We start from the raw sequence: 21,146 nt of genomic DNA on the forward strand, positions 1-21,146 counted from the left end.
GGTCACATTTAGTGAGATTTTTGACTCATTCAGTCAAAGAAACATGAAGTTTGTATTAAACAGTTTGCATGTCGTGTGTCTTTCTTTTTTGCATATGATGCATTTAAGGACGTTGTGACTTTGTGCCTCTGAAAAGTGGGTACACACACACTGGGAAAATGGGTTTTACATTCACCACAAAGAAGGATATAGTGGGAAAAGTAATTGTCTTATTCTGTGAATTATTCTACAGAAATCTCAACAATATAAGACGTAAAGTATCAAACCACAAAAATTCGCAGAGAACATCAGTTATCTAGAAGGAAATAAACCCAAAAGTGACTGTAATTAAAGTGAGTGTAAATAAAAGTGGCTGTATTCATACCTTTCAAAACAAAACTTACAAAGTGTTTTACAGGAGGAAGAAAAGGAGGAGGGAGGTTAAAGAGACAAGAACACAATAAATAAGAACAACCTGCAAAATAAAAGACTTAAAATCAGGAGAAAGATAAATGATGGGCACTGATCTGATCTGGTTTCAACACTCAGCTGTGATGGTTAAACTGTTTACGGTCGTCAGGATTTGTGGGTAATTAAGTTCAGATTTTCTTTTACTGTGTTGTCACTTTGGAGGCACGTTAACAACAGCAGGAAAGAGGCAGTGTGTGTGTGTGTGTGTGTGTGTGTGTGTGTGTGTGGTCAGAGCAGATGGATGGAGACTGAAGATCAGATTAGTTGACATTAGATCATTAGATCACATAGATTTGACCCCGACTCTGCGTCTTCATTATGGAAATTACAGGATTTACATTAAGCTGCTTGTTCAAATGTAACTGTTACTATTTCATCCGTTGTGTGTTCACATCTGCCCAGCTGTGTGTGTGTGTGTGTGTGTGTGTGTGTGTGTGTGTGTGTCTTCAATAGTCTCAGCTTTATAGTCGTGTTTTCTTATGTTTAGATCAGATAGTTCCTGATTTAAATCATTATTTTATCCATTTCACACTGAAATAAAAATGGCTGATTAACATTAAATCAACTTTCCTCATAATTTAAGAAAAAACTAAGATTTTTTTATCTTAATTTTGCTTCAAATTTACTTCAAGTACCCAAAAAAAGGTATTTAACTGTGTTTGTGTGTCAGTGGAGGAGATCGAGCAGATGACCGGTCTGTTCCAGCAGAAGCAGAGGGAGCTGCTGGTTGCCGTGGCGAGGGTGGAGGAGCTGAGCGACCAGCTGGAGGTGCTGAGGAGCAACCGACTAGAGCCTCCGCTTCCTCCTCCTCCTCGCCATCACCACCATCATCACAACACCTCCTCCACAGCTGAGCTGGAGCGCCTCTACAAAGAGCTGCAGGTAAGATCTCAGGTGAGGTCGTCCAGTTGTAACGGACGCTGCAAATGTTTGGGGCCCCCAAGGAGAAAAGGGGATCGCGACCGGCTTCTGCTGTAACGATCCCATCGTGTTTAACATCGACGGTATCAGAGCGCTTTAAATCATCATCAGTTCAAACAGTCAAACTAGAACCACTTCCTCGTGGTCGTATCCCTCCGCCACTTAGACTAGTTTCAGGTCACATCCCTGTTTATCAGAGTCAGAGAGAATATGAACCATTGGTGTGAAATTTTGTCATAATTGCTGTGAAGTCTTGAGTTATGGCAAAAAAGTGTTTTGTGAGGTCACACTGACCTTTGACCTTTAGCCACCAAAAGCTAATCAGCTTCACAAACCTACATTTTAGCATTTGAAGACAAGACGTTAAGGAGATATTGTGTTCACAAAACCAAAACCACATTTTGTGAGATCACCGTGACCTTTGACCTTTGACTGAAAAAATCTTATCAGTCCATCCCTGAGTGATCACCAGAAAGTTAGCATGTGTAAGTTAGCATGAGCTAATCAGGAAACTTGGTGATGACAAAGGATCTCTGGTCAAAATGTGCAGATAAATATAAAAGGCAAAGACGTTACGTCACATTCATAATGCTGGAATCAGCAGACGAGCTAACAACAAGCTAATGCGGCTAGTCTGAGCATAACATAGCTAGGCTAACTAGCTAATGTAAGTTTTGTGGTAGTACCTGCTTCCTCACCTGTTTTTTTCACTACCAACCTCCACTGACCCGACGCCGTCCTCGCCTCCCAGCTGAGGAACAAGCTGAACCAGGATCAGAGCGTTCGGCTGCAGCAGCAGAGAGACAGCCTGAACAAGAGGAACCTGGAGGTAGCGGCGATGGACCGGCGGCTGGCCGAGCTCCGGCAGCGGCTGTGGAAGAAGAAGGCCGCGCTGCAGCAGAAGGAGAACCTGCCGGTGAGCGCTCATGAAATAAATCTGCCAGTAGTTTTAAAGATTTGCTTTTTTTTTTTTTTTTTTTTTTACAGGGATTCAGTTGATACTTTATAAAAATCAACGTTAGCTTTCGACCAGCATCAAGTCTACCTTTGGACATTTTACTTAAGAGCAACCAAAGAGGCTGATATCTCCGTTTCCTCTCCAGGTAGCTTCAGACAGCGTGGCCCCTCAGCACAGCGTGGGCTCCAGAGTTGCGGCGGTGGGGCCGTACATCCAGTCGTCCTCCGCAATGAGCTCTCAGGGGCCTCCGGTGCTGGCCCGCCACGAGGTTCTGGTGAAGCCAGCGTACCCAGACGGGACAGCCACCCTCCCTATGCCTGACTCGTCCCTGAAGCCGCCACCCAGACCCGTCAAACCAGCCTCAGGTTCTGCGCCTTAAGTCTCTTTGAGTTCAAATAGAAAGAAAATGGAGAATAAATAAATAGTGTTTGATTCTCCGTCTTCTGTCCGAGCATCATTTGGACTTTTTCTTTTCTTCACAGGTTTCAACAACTCAAAAATAACCAAACTCCCCGACTGGAGCAGCTCATTTTCTGAATCCAGCGGAGGTTACAGCCACGCCTCAACGCTGCCTCGCATGTCCAGCCTCAGCGGCCGCAACTCAGGTCGGTTACGGCGCCATTTCTCCAGCGCCCCAAAATATGGGATGTTGGAGGTAACATGTCATGGAAGATGTAGGTATCATGATGATGGTTTTCCCTCCTATAGGTGGTGACACCCTCACAGACAAGAAGGACCTCTCTGGGTCTGACGCCCCACCCCCTGTCCCCTCGCGGACCAATCACACCACAGAAAACCTGCTCAGGGACAATCAGGTACCACTGCACTCTGATTCATCCCCTATCATTACAAACTTCATGTTCAGTTATAAAAGAATAATTAACACTGTGTAAGAGTTGGAGTGTAGAGACTTTCAAAGCCACACAGCTTGAATATTTAATTCTGAAGTCCGAAATCTTCATTCAGCGAGCGAATCGCCCCCAGTATATCGCCGTTTGAAGGCCCGGAGGGTCCTGGTGTTTTGGTCCAGTGCGATTACTGTTTTCACACATGCACAAACAAATTGTATCCAGAGGGAAAGTGAACCGGTGTTTGGTTTAACCGGACTAAAAAAGCGCAGGTGTGAAAACATCCTAATGCTCTTTATTTCCACATCTGCTCTGTGTTTCACCATCAGGCCTCAGGTAAAGGTTTGTCCAAGACGGCGGTGCCACCTCCAGTCCCCAGTAAGCCCAAACCGTTCTCCTCGTCCGGCCCACAAACCTTCTCCATGCCCCCCTACAGCACCGGGACCTTCCCTGGTAAGGTGCGGCCGGTCGGGGGCCACCTCAGGGCTCCGGGAGTCCTCTCCAGCCACAGCAACACACTCCCTCTGCCCAACAAGCAGGAGAGTCCTCCGGCCGCCGCCGTCCGACCTTACACCCCCGAGCTGTCGGATGGCCCCCCTCCTGTGCTGAAGAAGAAGCCTCAGACTGTGGCGGCTTCATCCATCTACTCCATGTACACCCAGCACGCCACACCGGGGAAGGGCTACCAGCTGAGCGGTCAGGGCACCCTCCCCCGCAGTCAGCCCCGAGGTGAGATGCAGTTACTGCTGGAGTGTATGTTGTAGGTCACAGGTGAAGGTAGCTGTTGTTTCTCCACATTAGATGAAGCTGATGTTGGTTTTGTTGTCTCTTCCTCGTCACAGTGTATGGGAAACCAGTCCTCTCTGCCAGCGGGGGGCAGCAGTCTGTCACCTCGGACAACACCGCAGTGAATTCTGGGTCCTGTGTGTTTGATGGGAGCGAGGCTGAAAACAGTTGCCTGGGTAACAGCGAGGGTGTCGGTGGAGAGACGGCGGAACGTTCCACCCCTCGACCGCTCAGCCCCACCAAGCTCCTCCCCTTCCTGTCCAACCCTCACAGGAACCCTAGTGACGCCGACCTGGAGGCCCTGCGCCGCCGGCTGCACCACGCCCCCCGGCCCCTGAAGAAACGCAGCTCCATCACGGAGCCTGAGGGCCCGGCCGGACCCAACATCCAAAAGCTGCTCTACCAGAAGACCACTCTGGCTGCCATGGAAACCATCCCCATGGAGACAGTCGGTCCAGCAGGGGCGTACGTTCAGAACGAGGTTCACGAGGACGGGGTTGGCAGTCTGGATGAAGCATCGCGGGTTGACAACGACACCGGCGCTGGCTTCAACCAGCTGCTCACTGAAAGCCCGGAGGACTGCCTGACTCCGCCCCCCCTGCCTCCTCGCTCACCCATCCCTGACCCCGCCTCCTGCCGCTCCCTGCCCCCCCCTCTGGAGAACAAGGAGGAGGAAGAAGTGTGTCCGTCCACCTCAGTCCACCACAACCACTATCCAGAGGAGTTCCCCCCTTACCCGCCCCCGCCGTACCCCAGCTGTGGGGAGGCGGAGCAGGAAGACGACGCCCTCAACCTACAGCCGCCGGAGGTCACAGGGCAGGTCACAATGCCGCCGGTGGGTGTCCTAATATAACAACACATAATCGAATCTGACTGACACTCAGCCTGTTGAATGATCTGTTCTGTCTCTCAGGGGAAGAGGTCGATCCTCCGTAAAGCCAGCTCAGAGCGGATCAACCACAGCATGCGGGTCAAGTTCAACCCTCTGGCGCTGCTGCTGGACTCGTCTCTGGAGGGCGAGTACGACCTCGTCCAGAGGATCATCTACGACGTGAGTTAAACCGAATATGCAGAATGTTTTGAGCTTGAAAATTTCCATCTCAAAACCGACTTAATATTGACACGAGAGGCTTGAAATCAGCAGATGTCTACATCGCTGCAGGTGGACGACCCCAGCATGCCGAACGACGAGGGCATCACGGCGCTGCACAACGCCGTCTGCGCTGGCCACACTGAGATCGTCAAGTTTCTGGTTCAGTTCGGTGTCAATGTCAATGCTGCCGACAGTGACGGCTGGTGAGTGACATACATTGATTCAAGAGTTTGGTCTGTCTCTTAAGTCGACCAACGATACCATCCATACTTGTCATGGATGTAGGAAGACATCCTCATTGTTAATCCCTCCTACAAAGCTTTGATTGACATGTTTGTTTCTCCAACCAAGAGCAAAACTAAGACGTAGCTAGAATCAGTTTGAGCAACTCTTTGAAACTTTGTCCCCTAATCTCTAGGACTCCCCTTCACTGCGCCGCCTCCTGTAACAACGTTCAGGTCTGTAAGTTCCTGGTGGAGTCGGGGGCGGCTGTTTTCGCCACCACCTACAGCGACATGCAAACAGCTGCCGACAAATGTGAAGAGATGGAGGACGGCTATGCCCAGTGCTCCCAGTTCCTCTACGGTAAGACGCCGCGATGGGTTATAGGACCTTCATGGTTGGGGTGGTGGATTTCAGATCCTTCAGAAAGTCAGCTAAGGGGATATTTGAGGTCCTTGAGGGAGTTCAAGGAACTCAGGAGAAGGCTCCAAAGTCCATGTGGAGTTTGTGTTGGTTCTAAAGTGAATTTTGGAAGATTTTAAAGAGGTTCAACGATTCCTTGAGATTTTGTGACCTTTAAAGGAGTTCTACAGCAACATGGAGAAGTTGTAGAGATGCTTTAGTAGTAGTCAATTACAACGAGGTCTTAAGTGGAATCTTGAGGTTTTTAAGTAGGTTTGAGGAGTTAAAGCTCATTGGTTCCATGAGTAAAGAAAATACATTTTGGAAGACTTTGAAGGGTTCATGAGGGTTAGGGTTAGTTCCAGAGTCTTTTAGGATGTTTCACAGGTTTATGAAGACATTCTGGAAGTTATTTTAGGAGGTTCCATATTTCCCTAAGGGGATTGTGGGAACATTTGAAGGACTTGTTGGGCATCATGTGTGTCTCAGGGATCCTGTGAAGACAGAGATGAAGATGATTTGAAGAAAGATTTTCCAGAGTCCCTTAAGAGGTTTCAGAGGTTTTCGGGAGGTTCCATGATTCCCTGGGGAGATCTACAGCAACATGATGAACTTGTAGGGATCTTTTAAAGGTAGTTCTCATGGTCTTAAGTAGATTTGGGGAGTTGTTAAGTGGGTTTATGGCTGTCCCATTGATTCCCTAAGGAAAAAGAAAAGATTTTTGAAGACTTCAGAGTCCAGAAGTCCATGAGAGGATGTAGGGAAAGTGAGATGATTTTAAAGCACAAAATGAAGGACTTTTGGGGAAGTTTGAGGTTGCGACATTGATTTTTTGATTTATTTGGTAGGGTCTCTGAGGGTGTTTCATTGTCAGGAGGGAGTTTTAAGGGCCAATTAAGTCTTTCAGGGTCTTTGTTGAAGAGTCTGTGATCTTGAGAAAGTCTTTTTAAGGATATATCATGGGTTTCAGAGGTCACCAAGGATGTTCCAGACAATCTTAAGGAGGTTTTCATGTTTTCCAGAAGCTCCTTGGTTCCGGTTTCCTGTGCAGGTTGCGAGAACTCCACAACAAAGTTCACAGGGTTATTTGAGAGATTAAAGGGAAACTAAGGAACACTTAAGACTGAATTCACTCAGGTTGTTCTGATAGGAATAAGGATCTAATCACAAACTGTTTTACTTTCCTTTGCCCTACTGTTACACATCGTTTGATGATCCAGTTTTTAAACGGTCCCTCCCTCGTCTTTGCCTTGGCAGGCGTTCAGGAGAAGATGGGCGTGATGAACCGCGGCGTGGTGTACGCCCTGTGGGACTACGAGCCTCAGAGCGACGACGAGCTCGGCTTCAGTGAGGGCGACTGCATGACGGTGCTGCGGCAGAAGGACGAGGTGGAGACGGAGTGGTGGTGGGCGAGATGTGCGGACCGCGAGGGCTACATCCCCCGCAACCTGCTGGGGGTGAGCCGACGACGTTTACCTTCAACTGTTCACACTTAAGTAAATGTTTTAGACTGAATTTACTGAAAGCTGCTTTGTTGCTTTTACTCCTTGATCAGTGGATTCACTCACAGGGGCAAAGAAAATCGTTCACCTTTGGTGACCTTTGACACTTGAACCTCAGCCACTGACCAGAGCCAGTCTTGACAGCTGATGTTTAAAGTGGAGCTGGAGAGTCCAAAGAAAATGATGGATCCATTGATTCTTAAAACCCTTGTGATCCACTATCCTCATGATTATTACCAAGATACAGTTTAATCTGAAAAACCTACAGTCATGTACCAATTCCTCTCTAGGAAACTATTTGGAAACTAATAAATTTGCTGCAACACTTGATGTACTTATCAAAGGATGATTCATTGTGAAGTCCGGCTCTGTTTCTCAGACTCTGTCAGCATCCGCCCGTCTCATCTCTTTTAATCAGGTTTAAAAAAGCAGCTCTGAGAATCCTGTAACTCCACAGCTTTATGTAAGACATTGTTTGAGTATTTAATGTTATCTTAATGGTGTTTTAATGAGAAACTCTTCCCCCTTTTATTTCCCAGCTGTATCTACGGATCAAGCCGCGGCAGAGGAGCCTGGCTTAAACCCAACGGCTGATGAATCCTCCAAAATACCCCAGGGAGGGAGGAGCGGCGGACGAGTAAAACCTCTGGACACGAAACATCAAAACAGTTGTTTAAAAAGAGAGACGGATGTTTTCTGAGCCGCCGTCGGACCTCTGGTTGGTTTTTCAACCCTGGCACAAAGAATGTCGCAGCGAACTGAAACGAGTTCACCTGCCTCCTGTGGTCAAACCAACACATTATCAGTTTATTAGAATTCATTGGCAGATGTTGAACGTCCCGAGGCGCCAGGAGCCTCACAAAGAAAATGTGAAACTCTCATCTTGGAATATTTCTTTTTTTTAAGATTTCATTTTTATTTTATTGATTAGCTGTTTGAGTCTAGAAACTGAACCTGGGACTCTGCATTTGAACCACATCTTTTAATTTTACTTATTTTTTTATTGAAGTATTTAAAAGTACAATTCCTTCTTATTTTTTCATAGTATCCACTAGTTTCAAAAATACTGGGATAATGACGAAACACAACTTTAAGAAGTGTTATTACCAATTTTAGCTTCTAATGCACTTGAGTTAGTATCGAACTTTAAGGTGTCAGGAGTCCCAAAAATAATTAGTTTTTTCTTTGCACAAGCGTAAGACAATAATATGTGCAAACTAAATAATAACTTGTAGGAACAAGTTAACAATTTGGAAACAAGATAATAACGTGAACAAGAAACGTGGTTTTAACAAGTGGAGAATTTGTTCACACACAATATTCACTTGGTGAAGAAACTAGTGGGAACAAGATTAAAAAATATCTTTTGTCTTTGGAGGCTCCACAGCACAGATTCAATTTCACCAGGTTGTTTGGTTTTAAATTATTTTATTGACTTGTTTGTGTTAATAAATTCTACCCAGTCGTTCTTGGGCAGTTTTTGTGTGTTTTGTTTTGCAGGTTTGTTAAAATCCAGCTCCGAGCTTCAATGTGAACAGGTTGAGATCCGTTTCAGTTCGTTTCTCATATTTATGTCATTAACGTCCACAAACCAGGATGTAAGTGTTAAGAAAAAGCTCTTATTTTGAAAAAGTGTGTGTTTTTTTTTTTCTTTTGTCATAAAAGTTTTTTTATTTAATTAAGTAATTTTTATTTACAACTTTCTGGTTTTTGTCATTAATCAACAAGTAAAGTCAGAAACTTTTTCATTTTGTTTTATTTTTCATTCAGTTCTGTAAATTTAAATCCTGATTTCCACATCGGCCTGAATTTCATTATTTTCCTAATATACTAGTAGATTATTTTATTTTCCAAAATAAAAGCCCGACCATCTTTAATTAACTGCCAAGCTGTCAACAAATCAAAGCATGCTCGTTTGTTTTTTTTTTAGGCTAGCAGTTACCCCTCGCTTCCAGTCTTTGTGCTAAGCTAAAGCTAAAGCTTTCTCATCTTAATGTCTGACTCTGGGAAAATGGAGAAAGGACGATTTTCCAAAGTAAAATATTTTTCTACTTCCTTCTACATCCTGTGAAAATACAAACAAGTTAAAATCAGAGACGAGATGTTTCAGACGTGCCGAGTCATTTTCACTGTGACGGTTTATTAATCAGCTGGAGGGATGGTCAGAGAAAACAAAGTGATAGATCCACTCTCGTATTTAAATGTTCAGCTGTGTGAGGTCGCGTCACACCCTGACCTCACGTCCACGTCTTCGTCTTCATCCTGCAGAATCAGCTGACTCAGCTCTCCGACAAACACATGCAGACTCAGGATAAAAAGTGCAAAGTCAACAGTAACTCTATCTGAACAGTAAGCAAATTCAAATGCTACACGGGATCCATGGAAAGTACATTCGATATTTAGGTTTACAATTGCACAAAACCTCAGAAAAATAACATGAAAAACTGCATCGACACGTCACTGGATACAGATTTTAGAAGAGGAGGAGGATTCTCTGCCGGAACATGCAGGTTATGTTTCGCTGCAAAAAGCTGCCGGATACATCGAACCTACAAAGTTTTTATATCGTCACTAAACATGAACAGACGGAACAAACCGGAAACCAAGATGCAAGTGTTCCGTAGTCAGAATGCAGATATTCAATGTTCAGGCTTCAAGTTAAACAGACGACGCGAGTCTCGACGAACTGAGTGACTGTAAGGCTGTGAAATGTAGAAAAGCTCCACTTCCCGTCCACAGGTAATTCCCTCAAACACATTTCCATAACGATTATCTGAAAGCTTCCTCTTCCTCCTCACTGTTGCTGCTTTTCAGTTGAACGGCAGAGCAGCCGGAGACGAGACGAACCGACGTGAGGCTCGAAAAGAAGGGGGAAAGATGAGGACTAGTTCCTGCAGGAGATCCAGAGTCAAGCGAACTGGACAGAAGAGATTCGTCAAAATGACTCAAACTGAATAAAGTGCAAAAAGACGGAGCGTCAAAATCCAACCAGCTGGTGGGTTTGTCAGATTGTGGTATAAAAACTTCAAATTAAGGCTCTTTCTTTCAAACTTGTGCACACAAATCAATTAATTTATCTTCTCTAATTGATCAATCCCACACACAAGTGACGTGATCTAAAATGTGTCTTCATGGGTGGACGTTTGGGGACGTGCACGGCTGGTTGATGAGCTGCTGCCATGCTAGATAAGTGAGGTAACATGCTAACTAGCCACAACGACCCGCTCTCTAACCGACAGTTAGCTTGTTAGCCAGCTAGTGAAGAGATGTCTCTGTAGCATCAACTTTGTTTGCAGTTATATAAAACTGGATGGTGTCAGGCAGCTAAAGCGGTAGCTTCCTCCATTTTGGATTCTAGCTGTGTCCCAGTTCAGGAGCTTCATCCTTCAGAGGCTGCGTTTGAAAACATATTGCATCACAGCGGCGCGACTAGACTGTCCCATTTTAAAGGCTCCTTCGAATGCGTCCTCTGTTTCCCGGGCAACGAAGGATCAAACAACATATCCCAAGATTCATTACGCGTCTGTAATATACACTGACAGACTCTGATCCACGGCCGATACCGATCACCTTTGTCTCACACACTTTGTGAAAGTGCCACGCGGCCACCTGTTGGCGGGAGGCGGGGCTACACTACAGTGCTTCTCTCCACAGGCGGTCGGTGATGAGAAGCTTTAATTCTGATCTACTGATCACGGTAAGTATTTTGTATGAAGTATAGTAAGTGTCTCAGCTCAGTGCCACAGCTGGTGCGACCAGTTCTTTTTTCACAACTAAAAGTTTTTGTGAAAAAAAAAAAAAAAAGTTGCGTGTCGAGGTTGCTAGGTGACAGGAGCCATGCTTTGCGGTAAGGGGCGGGCACAGCTGGTGTCGTAAAGCAGAAAATCCTCCGTCGACCAGTTCCACCTGACCTGGGACACAGCTAATGTCTTTGTTTCTGTCACCAAGGAGACGATTGATAACGATCAACGTCGCAAATTCACATCAAAGTTCGTCAAAGTTGACGCCGGAGTGAAAATGAAAAACGGGAAATTGTCAAAAATCCACCGTTGGGGGGGTTCCTTGCACTCAAGAAATAATCGCCACGCCACTTTAAACCCGTTTGTCAAATCCTCCACAGAAATAATCCGGCGCCTTCACACGGCAGCGGCGCTGATGAAGACGAGCCTCTTAAATCTTAAATCTGTGGCACAACATCAGATTAACGGCCAGGCTTCAGTCCACGAGATCAGCTGGGAGGAGGAAGGAGAAGATGATGATGATGGACGCCGTGACAACGCAGCAGGAGCGCATGAGGACGTGACTATGGATCCAGGACAGGCGGATTAATGTGCCGACATGTGGCGGGAGAATCAACCCGATCGATGGCGTCCAAAGTTCTCACGGAGCTCGACATCTGTCCATCCAGCTGTGCGGGATGAAGGAGGAGTCTTTAATGCTCCTGCAGGTTCTGGTCGTGGTTCTGGTTCTGGTTCTGGTCGTGGTTCTGGAAGGGGGGCAGCAGGCGGCTGACGTGGCCGATGCCCTTGGTGACGCCCTCCCTGAAGAGCAGCTTGGCGCCCAGTCGCAGGTACTCCGGGTGTTTGATGAATCGGAAACGAACCACGGCTCTCTCGCCGGTGCGCAGCTCGTCCTGCAGCAGAGAGAGAGAGAGAGAGAGGAGGTCACGTGACGTAGTGACACACACACGGCAGAGAACCGATCACACGCTTCATGTCGTCTACACACCGACCTTTCCGTGAAGGCACTCCACGGTGGCCGTCTGCCTGACGTTGCCCACGTGCACGGTGACCTGTGACCCCCGGCGGAAAGTCTTGGCGTGGAAGAGCAGGACGATGGCGGCTTCGAACTGACAGCAGATGGTCGGGTTCATCTTGGGACTGACCATCACCATGCCCTGCAACAACCAATCAGACGTCACTGTCATCACACGCTGACATCAGCTGCGTGAGGTCGTTCATTCTTCCTTCTTCACTCTGCTCTTCTCTTCCACAGAGAAATGCACACAGCCTGTATTCAGAAACTGAGCCTTAAAACCAGCCGTCAGGACTTCTGGAACTTTGTGATGTCACAACAAAGCAGTCACCAAGCCCCGCCCACCTGGACCCACCATCCAAACCTTGCAGGATTTGGTTTCTCTGAGTGTTTTTACCTGAAATCTGATATATTTTTATTGGATCACTTAGAAAACAGTCAGCCAATCAGAAGAGAGGCTCAGAGCCTCCTCTCTTCTGATTGGCTCACCGACCTGTTGTTACTAGAGCTGCAGAGAGAAGCCTGAGCGAGGAGATGTAAAACTACACTGAGATGGTTTTTGGTTCTTAAAACCACACATATATCTTCTGATGGATCAGTCTTTACGCTTTGTGACCTCTGACCTTGCGCAGCAGGGAGCGGTCAAAGTTCCCCAGCGCCAGCGTGGCGGCCTGTCCGGCCCTCAGCACCCTGCAGGCCGAGCGGTTCCTCTGGATGCTGCCCACCTTCAGACGCAGGAAACGGCCCTCGTCCGTGGGGCCGACCACCAGCCGCTCGCCCTCCCTGCACACGCCACTGGAGACACACACACGGCTGTTCAATTAACCATTAATCATCATCCGGATTATTCTGATCAATATTGAGATCAGGATAATTATTTATATTGAAACCATGCAGTTATTGAACAGAACTTGGTCTTTTTAACAGCTGGATTTAATGTCATTTAGCTGCTAATACACTGAACTGATTCAGTCTGATGTGAAACACGTTCACAACAACAGGATTTAAAAACTTTTTCAATAACTCAGTGTCTGTTCTCTCACCTGTACAGAGTTCCTCCCACCACAGTCCCGACATCAGGAACGGAGTAAATCTCATCCACCTGGAGAAACACAGAGGCATGATGGGAAACTTCTGTCAGCTCTTTATAAACGTTTACAAACCTCCTCTGTTGTTGTTTCATATCTTTACTTTCAGCGTTAAGTTAATTAGATTTTCTATGATTGTTCTGATATTATTCTTTTATTGACAGATTATTGCGACACTTGAGACCTGGAACTCTGTGAGCTGCTGCATCAGCTCCTCCTGCTCCTTGCTGTTGCTCAGTGGAGGGAGGATGTTCAGGAAAACCTTCAGCAGGTCCAGACTCTCTCCAGACACAGTGGACAGGGTGAAGATGGGCGTGATGCTGCATGACACACACACACACACACACACACACACACACACACACACACACACACAGTGCAGTATTAGCAGTAGTATTAGCAGTACTAGCATTAGCAGTAGTAGCAGTATGTATACCCACTGTTTACTGTGTAAACACCTAATATTAGCAGTATTAGCAGTACTAGCAGTATTAGCAGTACCCGTACCCACCATGCGTACTGTGTAAACTGCTGCAGTATAAGCAGTAGTACTAGCAGTATTAGCAGTGTTAGCAGTGTTACAGTATTAGCAGTAGTATTAGCAGTATTAGCAGTACTAGCAGTATTAGCAGTGTTATCAGTATTAGCAGTACCCGTACCCACCATGAGGACTGTGTGAACTGCTGCAGTATAAGCAGTAGTATTAGCAGTATTAGCAGTGTTAGCAGTATTAGCAGTATTAGCAGTAGTAGTAGCAGTACCAGTACCCGTACCCACCATGAGTACTGTATGAACTGCTGCAGTATAAGCGGTAGTATTAGCAGTATTAGCAGTACTGGTAGTATAATAGAGTTAGCAGTATTAGCAGTAGTATTAGCAGTATTAGCAGTACTGGTAGTATAATAGAGTTAGCAGTATTAGCAGTAGTATTAGCAGTATTAGCAGAGTTAGCAGTATTAGCAGTATTAGCAGTATTAGCAGAGTTAGCAGTATTAGCAGTATTAGCAGTATTAGCAGAGTTAGCAGTATTAGCAGTATTGGCAGTGTTAGCAGTATTAGCAGTAGTATTAGCAGTATTAGCAGTGTTAGCAGTATTAGCAGTAGTATTAGCGGTATTAGCAGTACTGGTAGTATAATAGAGTTAGCAGTATTAGCAGTATTAGCAGTAGTATTAGCAGTAGTTAGCAGTATTAGCAGAGTTAGCAGTATTAGCAGTATTAGCAGTGTTAGCAGTATTAGCAGTAGTATTAGCAGTATTAGCAGTGTTAGCAGTATTAGCAGTAGTATTAGCAGTATTAGCAGTACTGGTAGTATAATAGAGTTAGCAGTATTAGCAGTAGTATTAGCAGTATTAGCAGAGTTAGCAGTATTAGCAGTGTTAGCAGTATTAGCAGTATTAGCAGTGTTAGCAGTATTAGCAGTACTGGTAGTATAATAGAGTTAGCAGTATTAGCAGTAGTATTAGCAGTATTAGCAGAGTTAGCAGTATTAGCAGTGTTAGCAGTATTAGCAGTAGTATTAGCAGTATTAGCAGTACTGGTAGTATAATAGAGTTAGCAGTATTAGCAGTAGTATTAGCAGTATTAGCAGAGTTAGCAGTATTAGCAGTATTAGCAGTGTTAGCAGTATTAGCGGTACCCGTACCCACCATGAGGACTGTGTGAACTGCTGCGCGGCGGTCACGGCGTCGTCGGGGCTCGACACCACCATGGGGACCTTGTTGCAGCCCGGCTGCTTCAGGACTCGCTCCAGCTGTCGGACGGTTCGCTCCACGGTGCCGCGGGAACACAGGTCCACTTTACTGACCACGATGAAGATGGGAACCTTCAGCGCCATCGCCAGGCCCAGGTGCTCCCGGGTGGTACCGGCTGGACAGAGGACAGGAGGAACACAGAGAGATGAAATACTACATTACCCAGAAGCCCTCTGACAGGTAGCAGCAGAGAATCACGGTCTAACAATATTATAATGTTTTTACAGTTAAACTGTTTATTGTGTGTTTGAGCTGCAGCTCTGAAGCTTCAGACTGAGTCAAATAAATCTAAAGAAAATAACGTTTTTAAAATTTGAGAGTCTGAGACAAGAATCATTGGTTCTTATTGTACAATATTAAAAGATTAAAGCTGCAACAATCAGGTGATTAATTAATTAGCAGATCCACAGAAAATGATTCTGCAGCTATTTTGATAATCGTTTATTTGTTTCAGTCATTTTCAAAAAAAATATCCTGGTTCTAACTTTTCAAATGTGACAGTCTGTTAAACTGATGCAGACATCTTGTCTCTGTTTACTGACATTTAATAAACCAATCAATTAATGATGAAACTAACAGATTAAATAATAATAAAAATAACTGTTAGTCACAGCGTGGATTGCTGAAGTGTTAATATTATCATCCTACAGTGTCTTGTGGGTATAAATACATTTCCCCTTCTCCTCCTATGAATGATGATGGTGTGATTCGTGTCGGGTCTGAGTCAAACAAACATGTTTCTTCACGTCTGGAGAAACTGATCTGTCGCTGTTCAGCTGAAGATGAGAATTAACAACATGATGTCTCACTTCATCTTCAATCTGTTCACTCCTGACCTCTAGTGGTGACGTGTCGTCGTTGCTGTGGGAGTTTAGGAAGCAGGAAAATATTATATTTATTTCACTAACAGAAATAATTCAGAACAAAAGCGACAGACGCTGTTTGAAACATTTCACGAGCAGGTGAACAGACATGAATTAACACAGATGATCTGTCAGACCTGGCCTTGACCTTTTATTGAATACGGTATATAACAATTATTTTATTTTATTCTATATTTTTATTGTATCTATTTTTTTTCTATTTTATTTCATTTCCTGTAATTATTTATTCCAACCTGTTTATAGTCTAGTTTTTAATCTACCTGTATTTTAGTATTATTATTATTATTATTTGCTTTTTTACAGTTTTTCATTATCAGCATTTTTTTAAATTTATTTAGATTTTTAATCTATTTAATTCAATTTTTTTCTTTTCTTTTTGTTATTAATGAAGGTTTTAATGCTCTCCCTTTTTGAACTGCTAAAAAATCTGTATGAAGGTGCTGTACAAATAAAGTCTGATTGACTGACTGATTGATTGATTGATTGATTGATTGATTGATTGATTGATCAAACCTGCAGGTCAATCAGCAGTTTTAAGGATTAATAGGATGATGGTTGAACTAACTGATCAAATCATAATTATTAATATTAATTGTTAGTTGCAGGTCTGAACTGGATTTGTGCATGAATGTGATGAAGTGGTGATTTTCTGACATGAACGTATGTGACCAGCTGTGAATGTTACGTGTGACATCACTTCCTCCTGTAGCTGAAGCGAGTCGCTGCAGCTCACCGATGCCGGTGTTGGCGCTCACCACCAGCATGGCGAAGTCGGGGCAGTAGCTGGTGAGGCCGAAGATGGTGGTCTTCAGGTACTTGTGGTGTCCGGCCAGGTCGATGAAGGTGATCATCTTGGACGAGCTCTCGCAGATCTCCTCCGCCGTCCGCGACTCGCTGTAGTTCACGACCTGCGCGACACGACCAAAGACAGTTTTATACTTTAAAAACTAAAAATAAAACACTGTTTGTTTGTGAAAGAAAACACGACCCAGAGATGAAATCATTAAACTGGACGTCACTTCACCTGATGAAGAAACTGAGTTTAAAAACCATGAGCTGATCCGGCGTCTGTCCTCACCTCTCCTTTGCTGTTGAAGCCCAGGATCTCGAAGCTGATGCTGGACGTGCGCCCGGTCTGGATCTCGTGCAGATGCCTGAAGAGGTTGAGCCGCGCTCGGCCTCGCCCGTTGTCCAGCTCGCCCTGCGTCAGGACGCCCAGCAGGGTCGACTTCCCCGCGTCCACGTTCCCCAGCACCGCCACCCGCAGGTCCAGGAACTGTCCCGGTCCAAAACAGCAGGTGTTCAGAGTTTAAAGGTGCAGAGATGAGACGTCGGGGTGAACAGGGACAGACACCTGCGGGACGGAAACTCACCTGCTGATCGTCAGGAACTTTTCGAACCAGGACTTCTGCGATTTTCCGAGTGTTTCTGTCCAAGTCGTAGTCCACCTCCCTCTCTCGGAGCAGAGTGATGTCGGCTCCGACTCTGGACAGACAAACGAAGACAACACAGGCTGACACAAAGAACCGGTCTGTACCTGTCGGCTTCTAGAGCCACCTCCTCGTGGTCGTATCCCTCCGCCACTCAGACTAGTTCCAGGTCACTTCCTGTTTATCCAGAGTCAGAGAGAATATGAACCATGTGTGTGAAAAAGTGTTTTCTGAGGTCACACTGACCTTTGACCTTTGACCACAAAAACCTAATCGATTCGTCCTTGAATCCTGGTGAATGTTTTTAACCAAATTTAAAGAAGTTACATCAAGTGAGATATCTTGTCCCTGAGAAAGAGACGGACGGACAACCTGAAAACAAAATGGCTGCCGCTCTGACTGTCGCCGGCGTGGAGGAATAAAAATCATCTGACAGGAAACTTGCTGGAGGTAAATTCTCCATCACATTAAATAACAAACCTTTTTTTTTTATCAGTTTCTTGTTGTGTTAATACAAAAGGAAATGGACCCACTTCTCCGCCATCCTCTTTAAGGTCTTGAGCGAGGCCTTCATGTCGGCCTCCGTCAGGCCGACCAGCAGGCCGTTGTCTTCCACGCCGATCTGGTAGACGGCCTCGCCGCGACCCTCCTGCAGACGCCACTTGAGCTGCGTGGCCAGATGCTCGAAGCGATACTGGGTGGGGTTCACCAGCTTCAGCTGCGACGACAGCAGAGAGAGAGAGAGAGAGGCGGTGACACGGCAGGTAAACATCCACCTGGTCTATTAACCAATAAAACATGCTGATTATATTTCCCAGCTGCCCCAGGTGACGCCATCAGAAGCTGAGCTGTGTTTGGATTCAAAAAACAGTCAAATGTTTATGTGAGTTCAGAAACACACTCTCCATTTTATTCACAAACTGCAGCTAAATATAAATTAGAATCAAGACAAGTGTAAATGACACGTCAAAGATGTGTTTAAAGTGAATTAGAAACTGTTTCTATAATACATATAATTATATGATATAATGTTATAAACCAGGAGTTCAGCTCTTACTGGATTTCTTTAAGGCCAGTTCACATTAACAGATATTTTTGATCCTTTAAAAACAGGTAATTCAAAGTTCTGTGAGAGGTTTTAAACAATAACAGATTTCTGCTGTGACATATTTACTAACAAGAAATATCATGAGAAACGTTTTGTCTGATCATTGAGAAAAAGAGTTTATTTTCACACTGTAAAATGTCCTGCTCCTGTTCCTGTATGTTACGAGTTTATCTTCTAAATAAAGAATTTAAATCAGTCAATATATCTGTATCACATCCTTCAAAACTATGTTTTAGTATCAGGCTCCGCTGTAGATTAAAAACACAAACATTAAAATGCAGCCTATTCATTTCTTTTTCCATTTCGACCTAAATAAATACGACTCTAGTTTTAGGTACAAAAGAAAATTAAAAAGAAAAAGAAGATTTTTACTGATAAAAACGAAGCTAAACACGTAAAGTCTGTCCTGAGGGGGGCGCTAGACGAATAAACTAATAATTAAACTGCAACTAACAGCTTTTCATTATTGATTAATCTGCTGATCATTTTCCCATTTAATTGATAAAGTGATTTGTCTATAAAATATTAGAAAAGCGTGAAAATATTCTCTGGTTTCAGGTCGTTAAATGTGAATATTTCTGTTGTCTTCAATGATTTTAAACTGGATTTCTTTGGGGTTTGGAGTTTTGTTTTATTTCCTTGTTTATATAAGTTTCTTGTTTTCTTGATGGATGCCTATAATCTAATTTACCTCACTGCTCCTAATATGTTTCCGTATTATCTATTTCGATCTATCAGATTCTTTAATTTTGTTCGCAACTGAGTCTCACAGAGGCTTTAAATGGATCATGAAGTAATACATTTAAAAAAATAAATAAATAAATAAATAAATTTATGTATATTAAAATAGAAAGATAAAAAAGAAAGATAATTACCTTGTATTCAATGTTTCCTTCTTCAGCCTGGAAACAGACAGAGACAGAAGGGAGATGAGGTTAACTGATGCAGACGACACATTATACACACTATATGGCCAAAAGTATGTGGACAGCCCTGACAACAGTTTGTGCTTGTCTCCAGCGACTTCTTATATATTATAATACATATAAATATTTATATACTTTATTATATTTTCTTTATTAAAACTGTTCTTGACTGAAACCCAAAATAAAAGCATGTTCTGTTATTCATTTTGATGAACCCTACAGACTTCCTGGTTAACCCAGCCTGACCAACTGTAACTACACTAAGTGATGCATTCAACACAGGTAAGTTAAAGTTCTCTGTTTGTCAACATGTGACGTCAGATATTACAGTGGTGATTGAGGATATATGAAATATAGTTTAGCTAACTGTAACAACACCACACCCCCTCACATGAGCAACACGCCAATCATAGCGAGGACAAAATATCAACCTGATTTCATCAACTATTCTTGCAATTTAAGGTTTCTTTTGATAAGAGAAAGGTAAATTAACACATAATGCATAAATTCGACCTAATCCTGTATTGACAAGATGAACCTCTCAATTCGGCACACAATTAATTCACTTTGCGCCACTTATTACACAATAAATACCTATTTATATTACTGTTATTCCAGATTTCTGTCACCGCATGTAACTTCTGTCAGCGGTCGCTTTATGTCAAACTATTTATAAAGTTGGAGGCTAAAACTAATAAAATCAAACACTGGTGTTGTTGAAACACATGCCGAATTATTAATTGGTTATTGTTATTTCAGAAAAGCTACTGAGTCAACTTCCATGTCCTCTGTGTTTAAACCATTTGGACCAAAACATCTTTAATTGTCAGGTTTCTGAGCGAAGTCTGGCGTGACGTTTTCACCGGGCGGGGAAACAGCGGCCGTTGCCTGCAGGGGCCCCAATATAAAGTCTCACTCACACTAACAGTATTTCGACGCCATATTTTAGACATTTTTATTAGTGTGGTGTGAACAAAATGCAGCAGTTATTAGCCTGCGACTAGCTAGAGTTTACCGCAGCATCACTAGCTAGCTGGCTACTTTGGCGGGCTGGGTGTCCCGATAATCCCCGGGCTAAAGAACCGTGCTACCTCCGGTGGTAAATACGGTGGTGGTGTTTTGTTGTTCCTGTTGTTCTTTTTATTCCGTCTTCTCCTGCCTCGTTTGCCTCTTCTCGTTCGCGCCTTTTTCGACGTTTTCTTCCCGTTGTTACCGGAGCCCTGTCCGTGTCTGCCGTGTCCCGGAGACACTGCACCACTTTCGGACAAATCCACCATCGCGCTGAGCTCAAGACGTCAGCCCTGAAATGGAGAGAGATCACCGGGCAGCAGCAGCCGGACCTCACGCTAACGAAATAACATGTAAAAATAAATAAAACTAACGGTGATAATAATGTTCTCCTTTTCTAACATCACATCTATCACAACACACGGCCGGAGGATGCGCTCTCCTCAGCAACATCAACACTGTCAAGTCTTGTTTTTTGGGGGAAATACCGCTCAACTTCCGGCTACGACTTTCAAAATATTTCAATAGCACGTTTAACCCGAAACGGACTCAAACTTCAAAATAAAAGTACAACAGGTAATGAGAATCGCCTGCTCTAGTAAAAACCAATTTTTTATAAATTCTTAAAATTGCACAAATCATTGGTCTTTGCAATCTTGGAGCACTTAATATCTGTAATTACATTCCTTAATGTGACTTTTAAACATGTTTTTCTCTAAGTTCCTGTTGAGGTAATAAATTGGCCTTCTAATTGTTATATTACCTTCACTGTAGTTACAAATTCTGCCTCATATCTGCAAATAATGTTGATGTCATGCAATATTTTCAGCTCCTCAGTGTCTTTTCCTGCACTGAACTCCTGTTGATACACTTTTTCTTCTGCCCTCAAAATTAGTGTTTTGTTGTAATTCACATTTAAGTTGCAATGTCAAATTTTAATGGTTTGACTGGGTATTATCATAAGTGAATAAGTCCATTCCTGTTTTGTATTTAATCATTTTGTTATATTGAT

General features: G+C 44.0%; 2 protein-coding genes across 5 annotated transcripts in view; one reads left to right on the forward strand and one right to left on the reverse strand.

The window, feature by feature from the left end:
* LOC130164405 (apoptosis-stimulating of p53 protein 2-like) overlaps positions 1 to 8,650 on the forward strand; it is a 27,592-nt gene extending 18,942 nt beyond the window's left edge. For 2 of the 4 annotated variants that reach the window (XM_056369142.1, XM_056369133.1), the window contains 12 exons: positions 1,121 to 1,332; positions 2,123 to 2,287; positions 2,475 to 2,694; positions 2,812 to 2,934; positions 3,038 to 3,144; positions 3,507 to 3,906; positions 4,020 to 4,798; positions 4,877 to 5,014; positions 5,108 to 5,259; positions 5,475 to 5,641; positions 6,938 to 7,137; positions 7,722 to 8,650. In XM_056369142.1, the coding sequence (XP_056225117.1) occupies positions 1,121 to 1,332; positions 2,123 to 2,287; positions 2,475 to 2,694; positions 2,812 to 2,934; positions 3,038 to 3,144; positions 3,507 to 3,906; positions 4,020 to 4,798; positions 4,877 to 5,014; positions 5,108 to 5,259; positions 5,475 to 5,641; positions 6,938 to 7,137; positions 7,722 to 7,763 (2,705 nt within the window). In that variant the 3' untranslated portion in view covers positions 7,764 to 8,650. Of the gene's footprint in view, positions 1 to 1,120; positions 1,333 to 2,122; positions 2,288 to 2,474; positions 2,695 to 2,811; positions 2,935 to 3,037; positions 3,145 to 3,506; positions 3,907 to 4,019; positions 4,799 to 4,876; positions 5,015 to 5,107; positions 5,260 to 5,474; positions 5,642 to 6,937; positions 7,177 to 7,721 lie in introns of all 4 variants that reach the window. The other 2 variants (XM_056369150.1, XM_056369158.1) reach the window with 2 other exon arrangements.
* A 652-nt stretch (positions 8,651 to 9,302) lies between these two features.
* Positions 9,303 to 20,619, reverse strand: gtpbp2b (GTP binding protein 2b). Its single transcript, XM_056369251.1, has 12 exons — positions 20,218 to 20,619; positions 19,076 to 19,102; positions 17,626 to 17,810; positions 17,036 to 17,147; positions 16,741 to 16,938; positions 16,396 to 16,570; positions 14,674 to 14,893; positions 13,210 to 13,345; positions 12,981 to 13,039; positions 12,561 to 12,732; positions 11,915 to 12,079; positions 9,303 to 11,815 (listed from the first exon to the last, which is right to left on the reverse strand). Exons 1-12 carry the CDS (start codon positions 20,401 to 20,403, stop codon positions 11,615 to 11,617), a joined length of 1,836 nt encoding a protein of 611 aa, XP_056225226.1. The 5' UTR covers positions 20,404 to 20,619; the 3' UTR covers positions 9,303 to 11,614.
* Between the last annotated feature and the right edge of the window lie 527 nt (positions 20,620 to 21,146).

This window comes from Seriola aureovittata, chromosome 3 (genome assembly GCF_021018895.1).
Source record: "Seriola aureovittata isolate HTS-2021-v1 ecotype China chromosome 3, ASM2101889v1, whole genome shotgun sequence".
In the NCBI taxonomy this organism is placed as follows: domain Eukaryota; kingdom Metazoa; phylum Chordata; class Actinopteri; order Carangiformes; family Carangidae; genus Seriola; species Seriola aureovittata.

What these genes read in the sequence shown, in the direction of transcription:
- gtpbp2b (XM_056369251.1), bottom strand. Translation starts at nt 20,403, where the DNA reads ATGGTGGATTTGTCCGAAAGTGGTGCAGTGTCTCCGGGACACGGCAGA. An exon ending in TTAAAGAGGATGGCGGAGAA is followed by an intron (nt 17,148 to 17,625) that starts GTGGGTCCATTT and finishes TTGTCTGTCCAG; the next exon opens with AGTCGGAGCCGACATCACTC. An exon ending in TGGAGTGCCTTCACGGAAAG is followed by an intron (nt 11,816 to 11,914) that starts GTCGGTGTGTAG and finishes TCTCTGCTGCAG; the next exon opens with GACGAGCTGCGCACCGGCGA.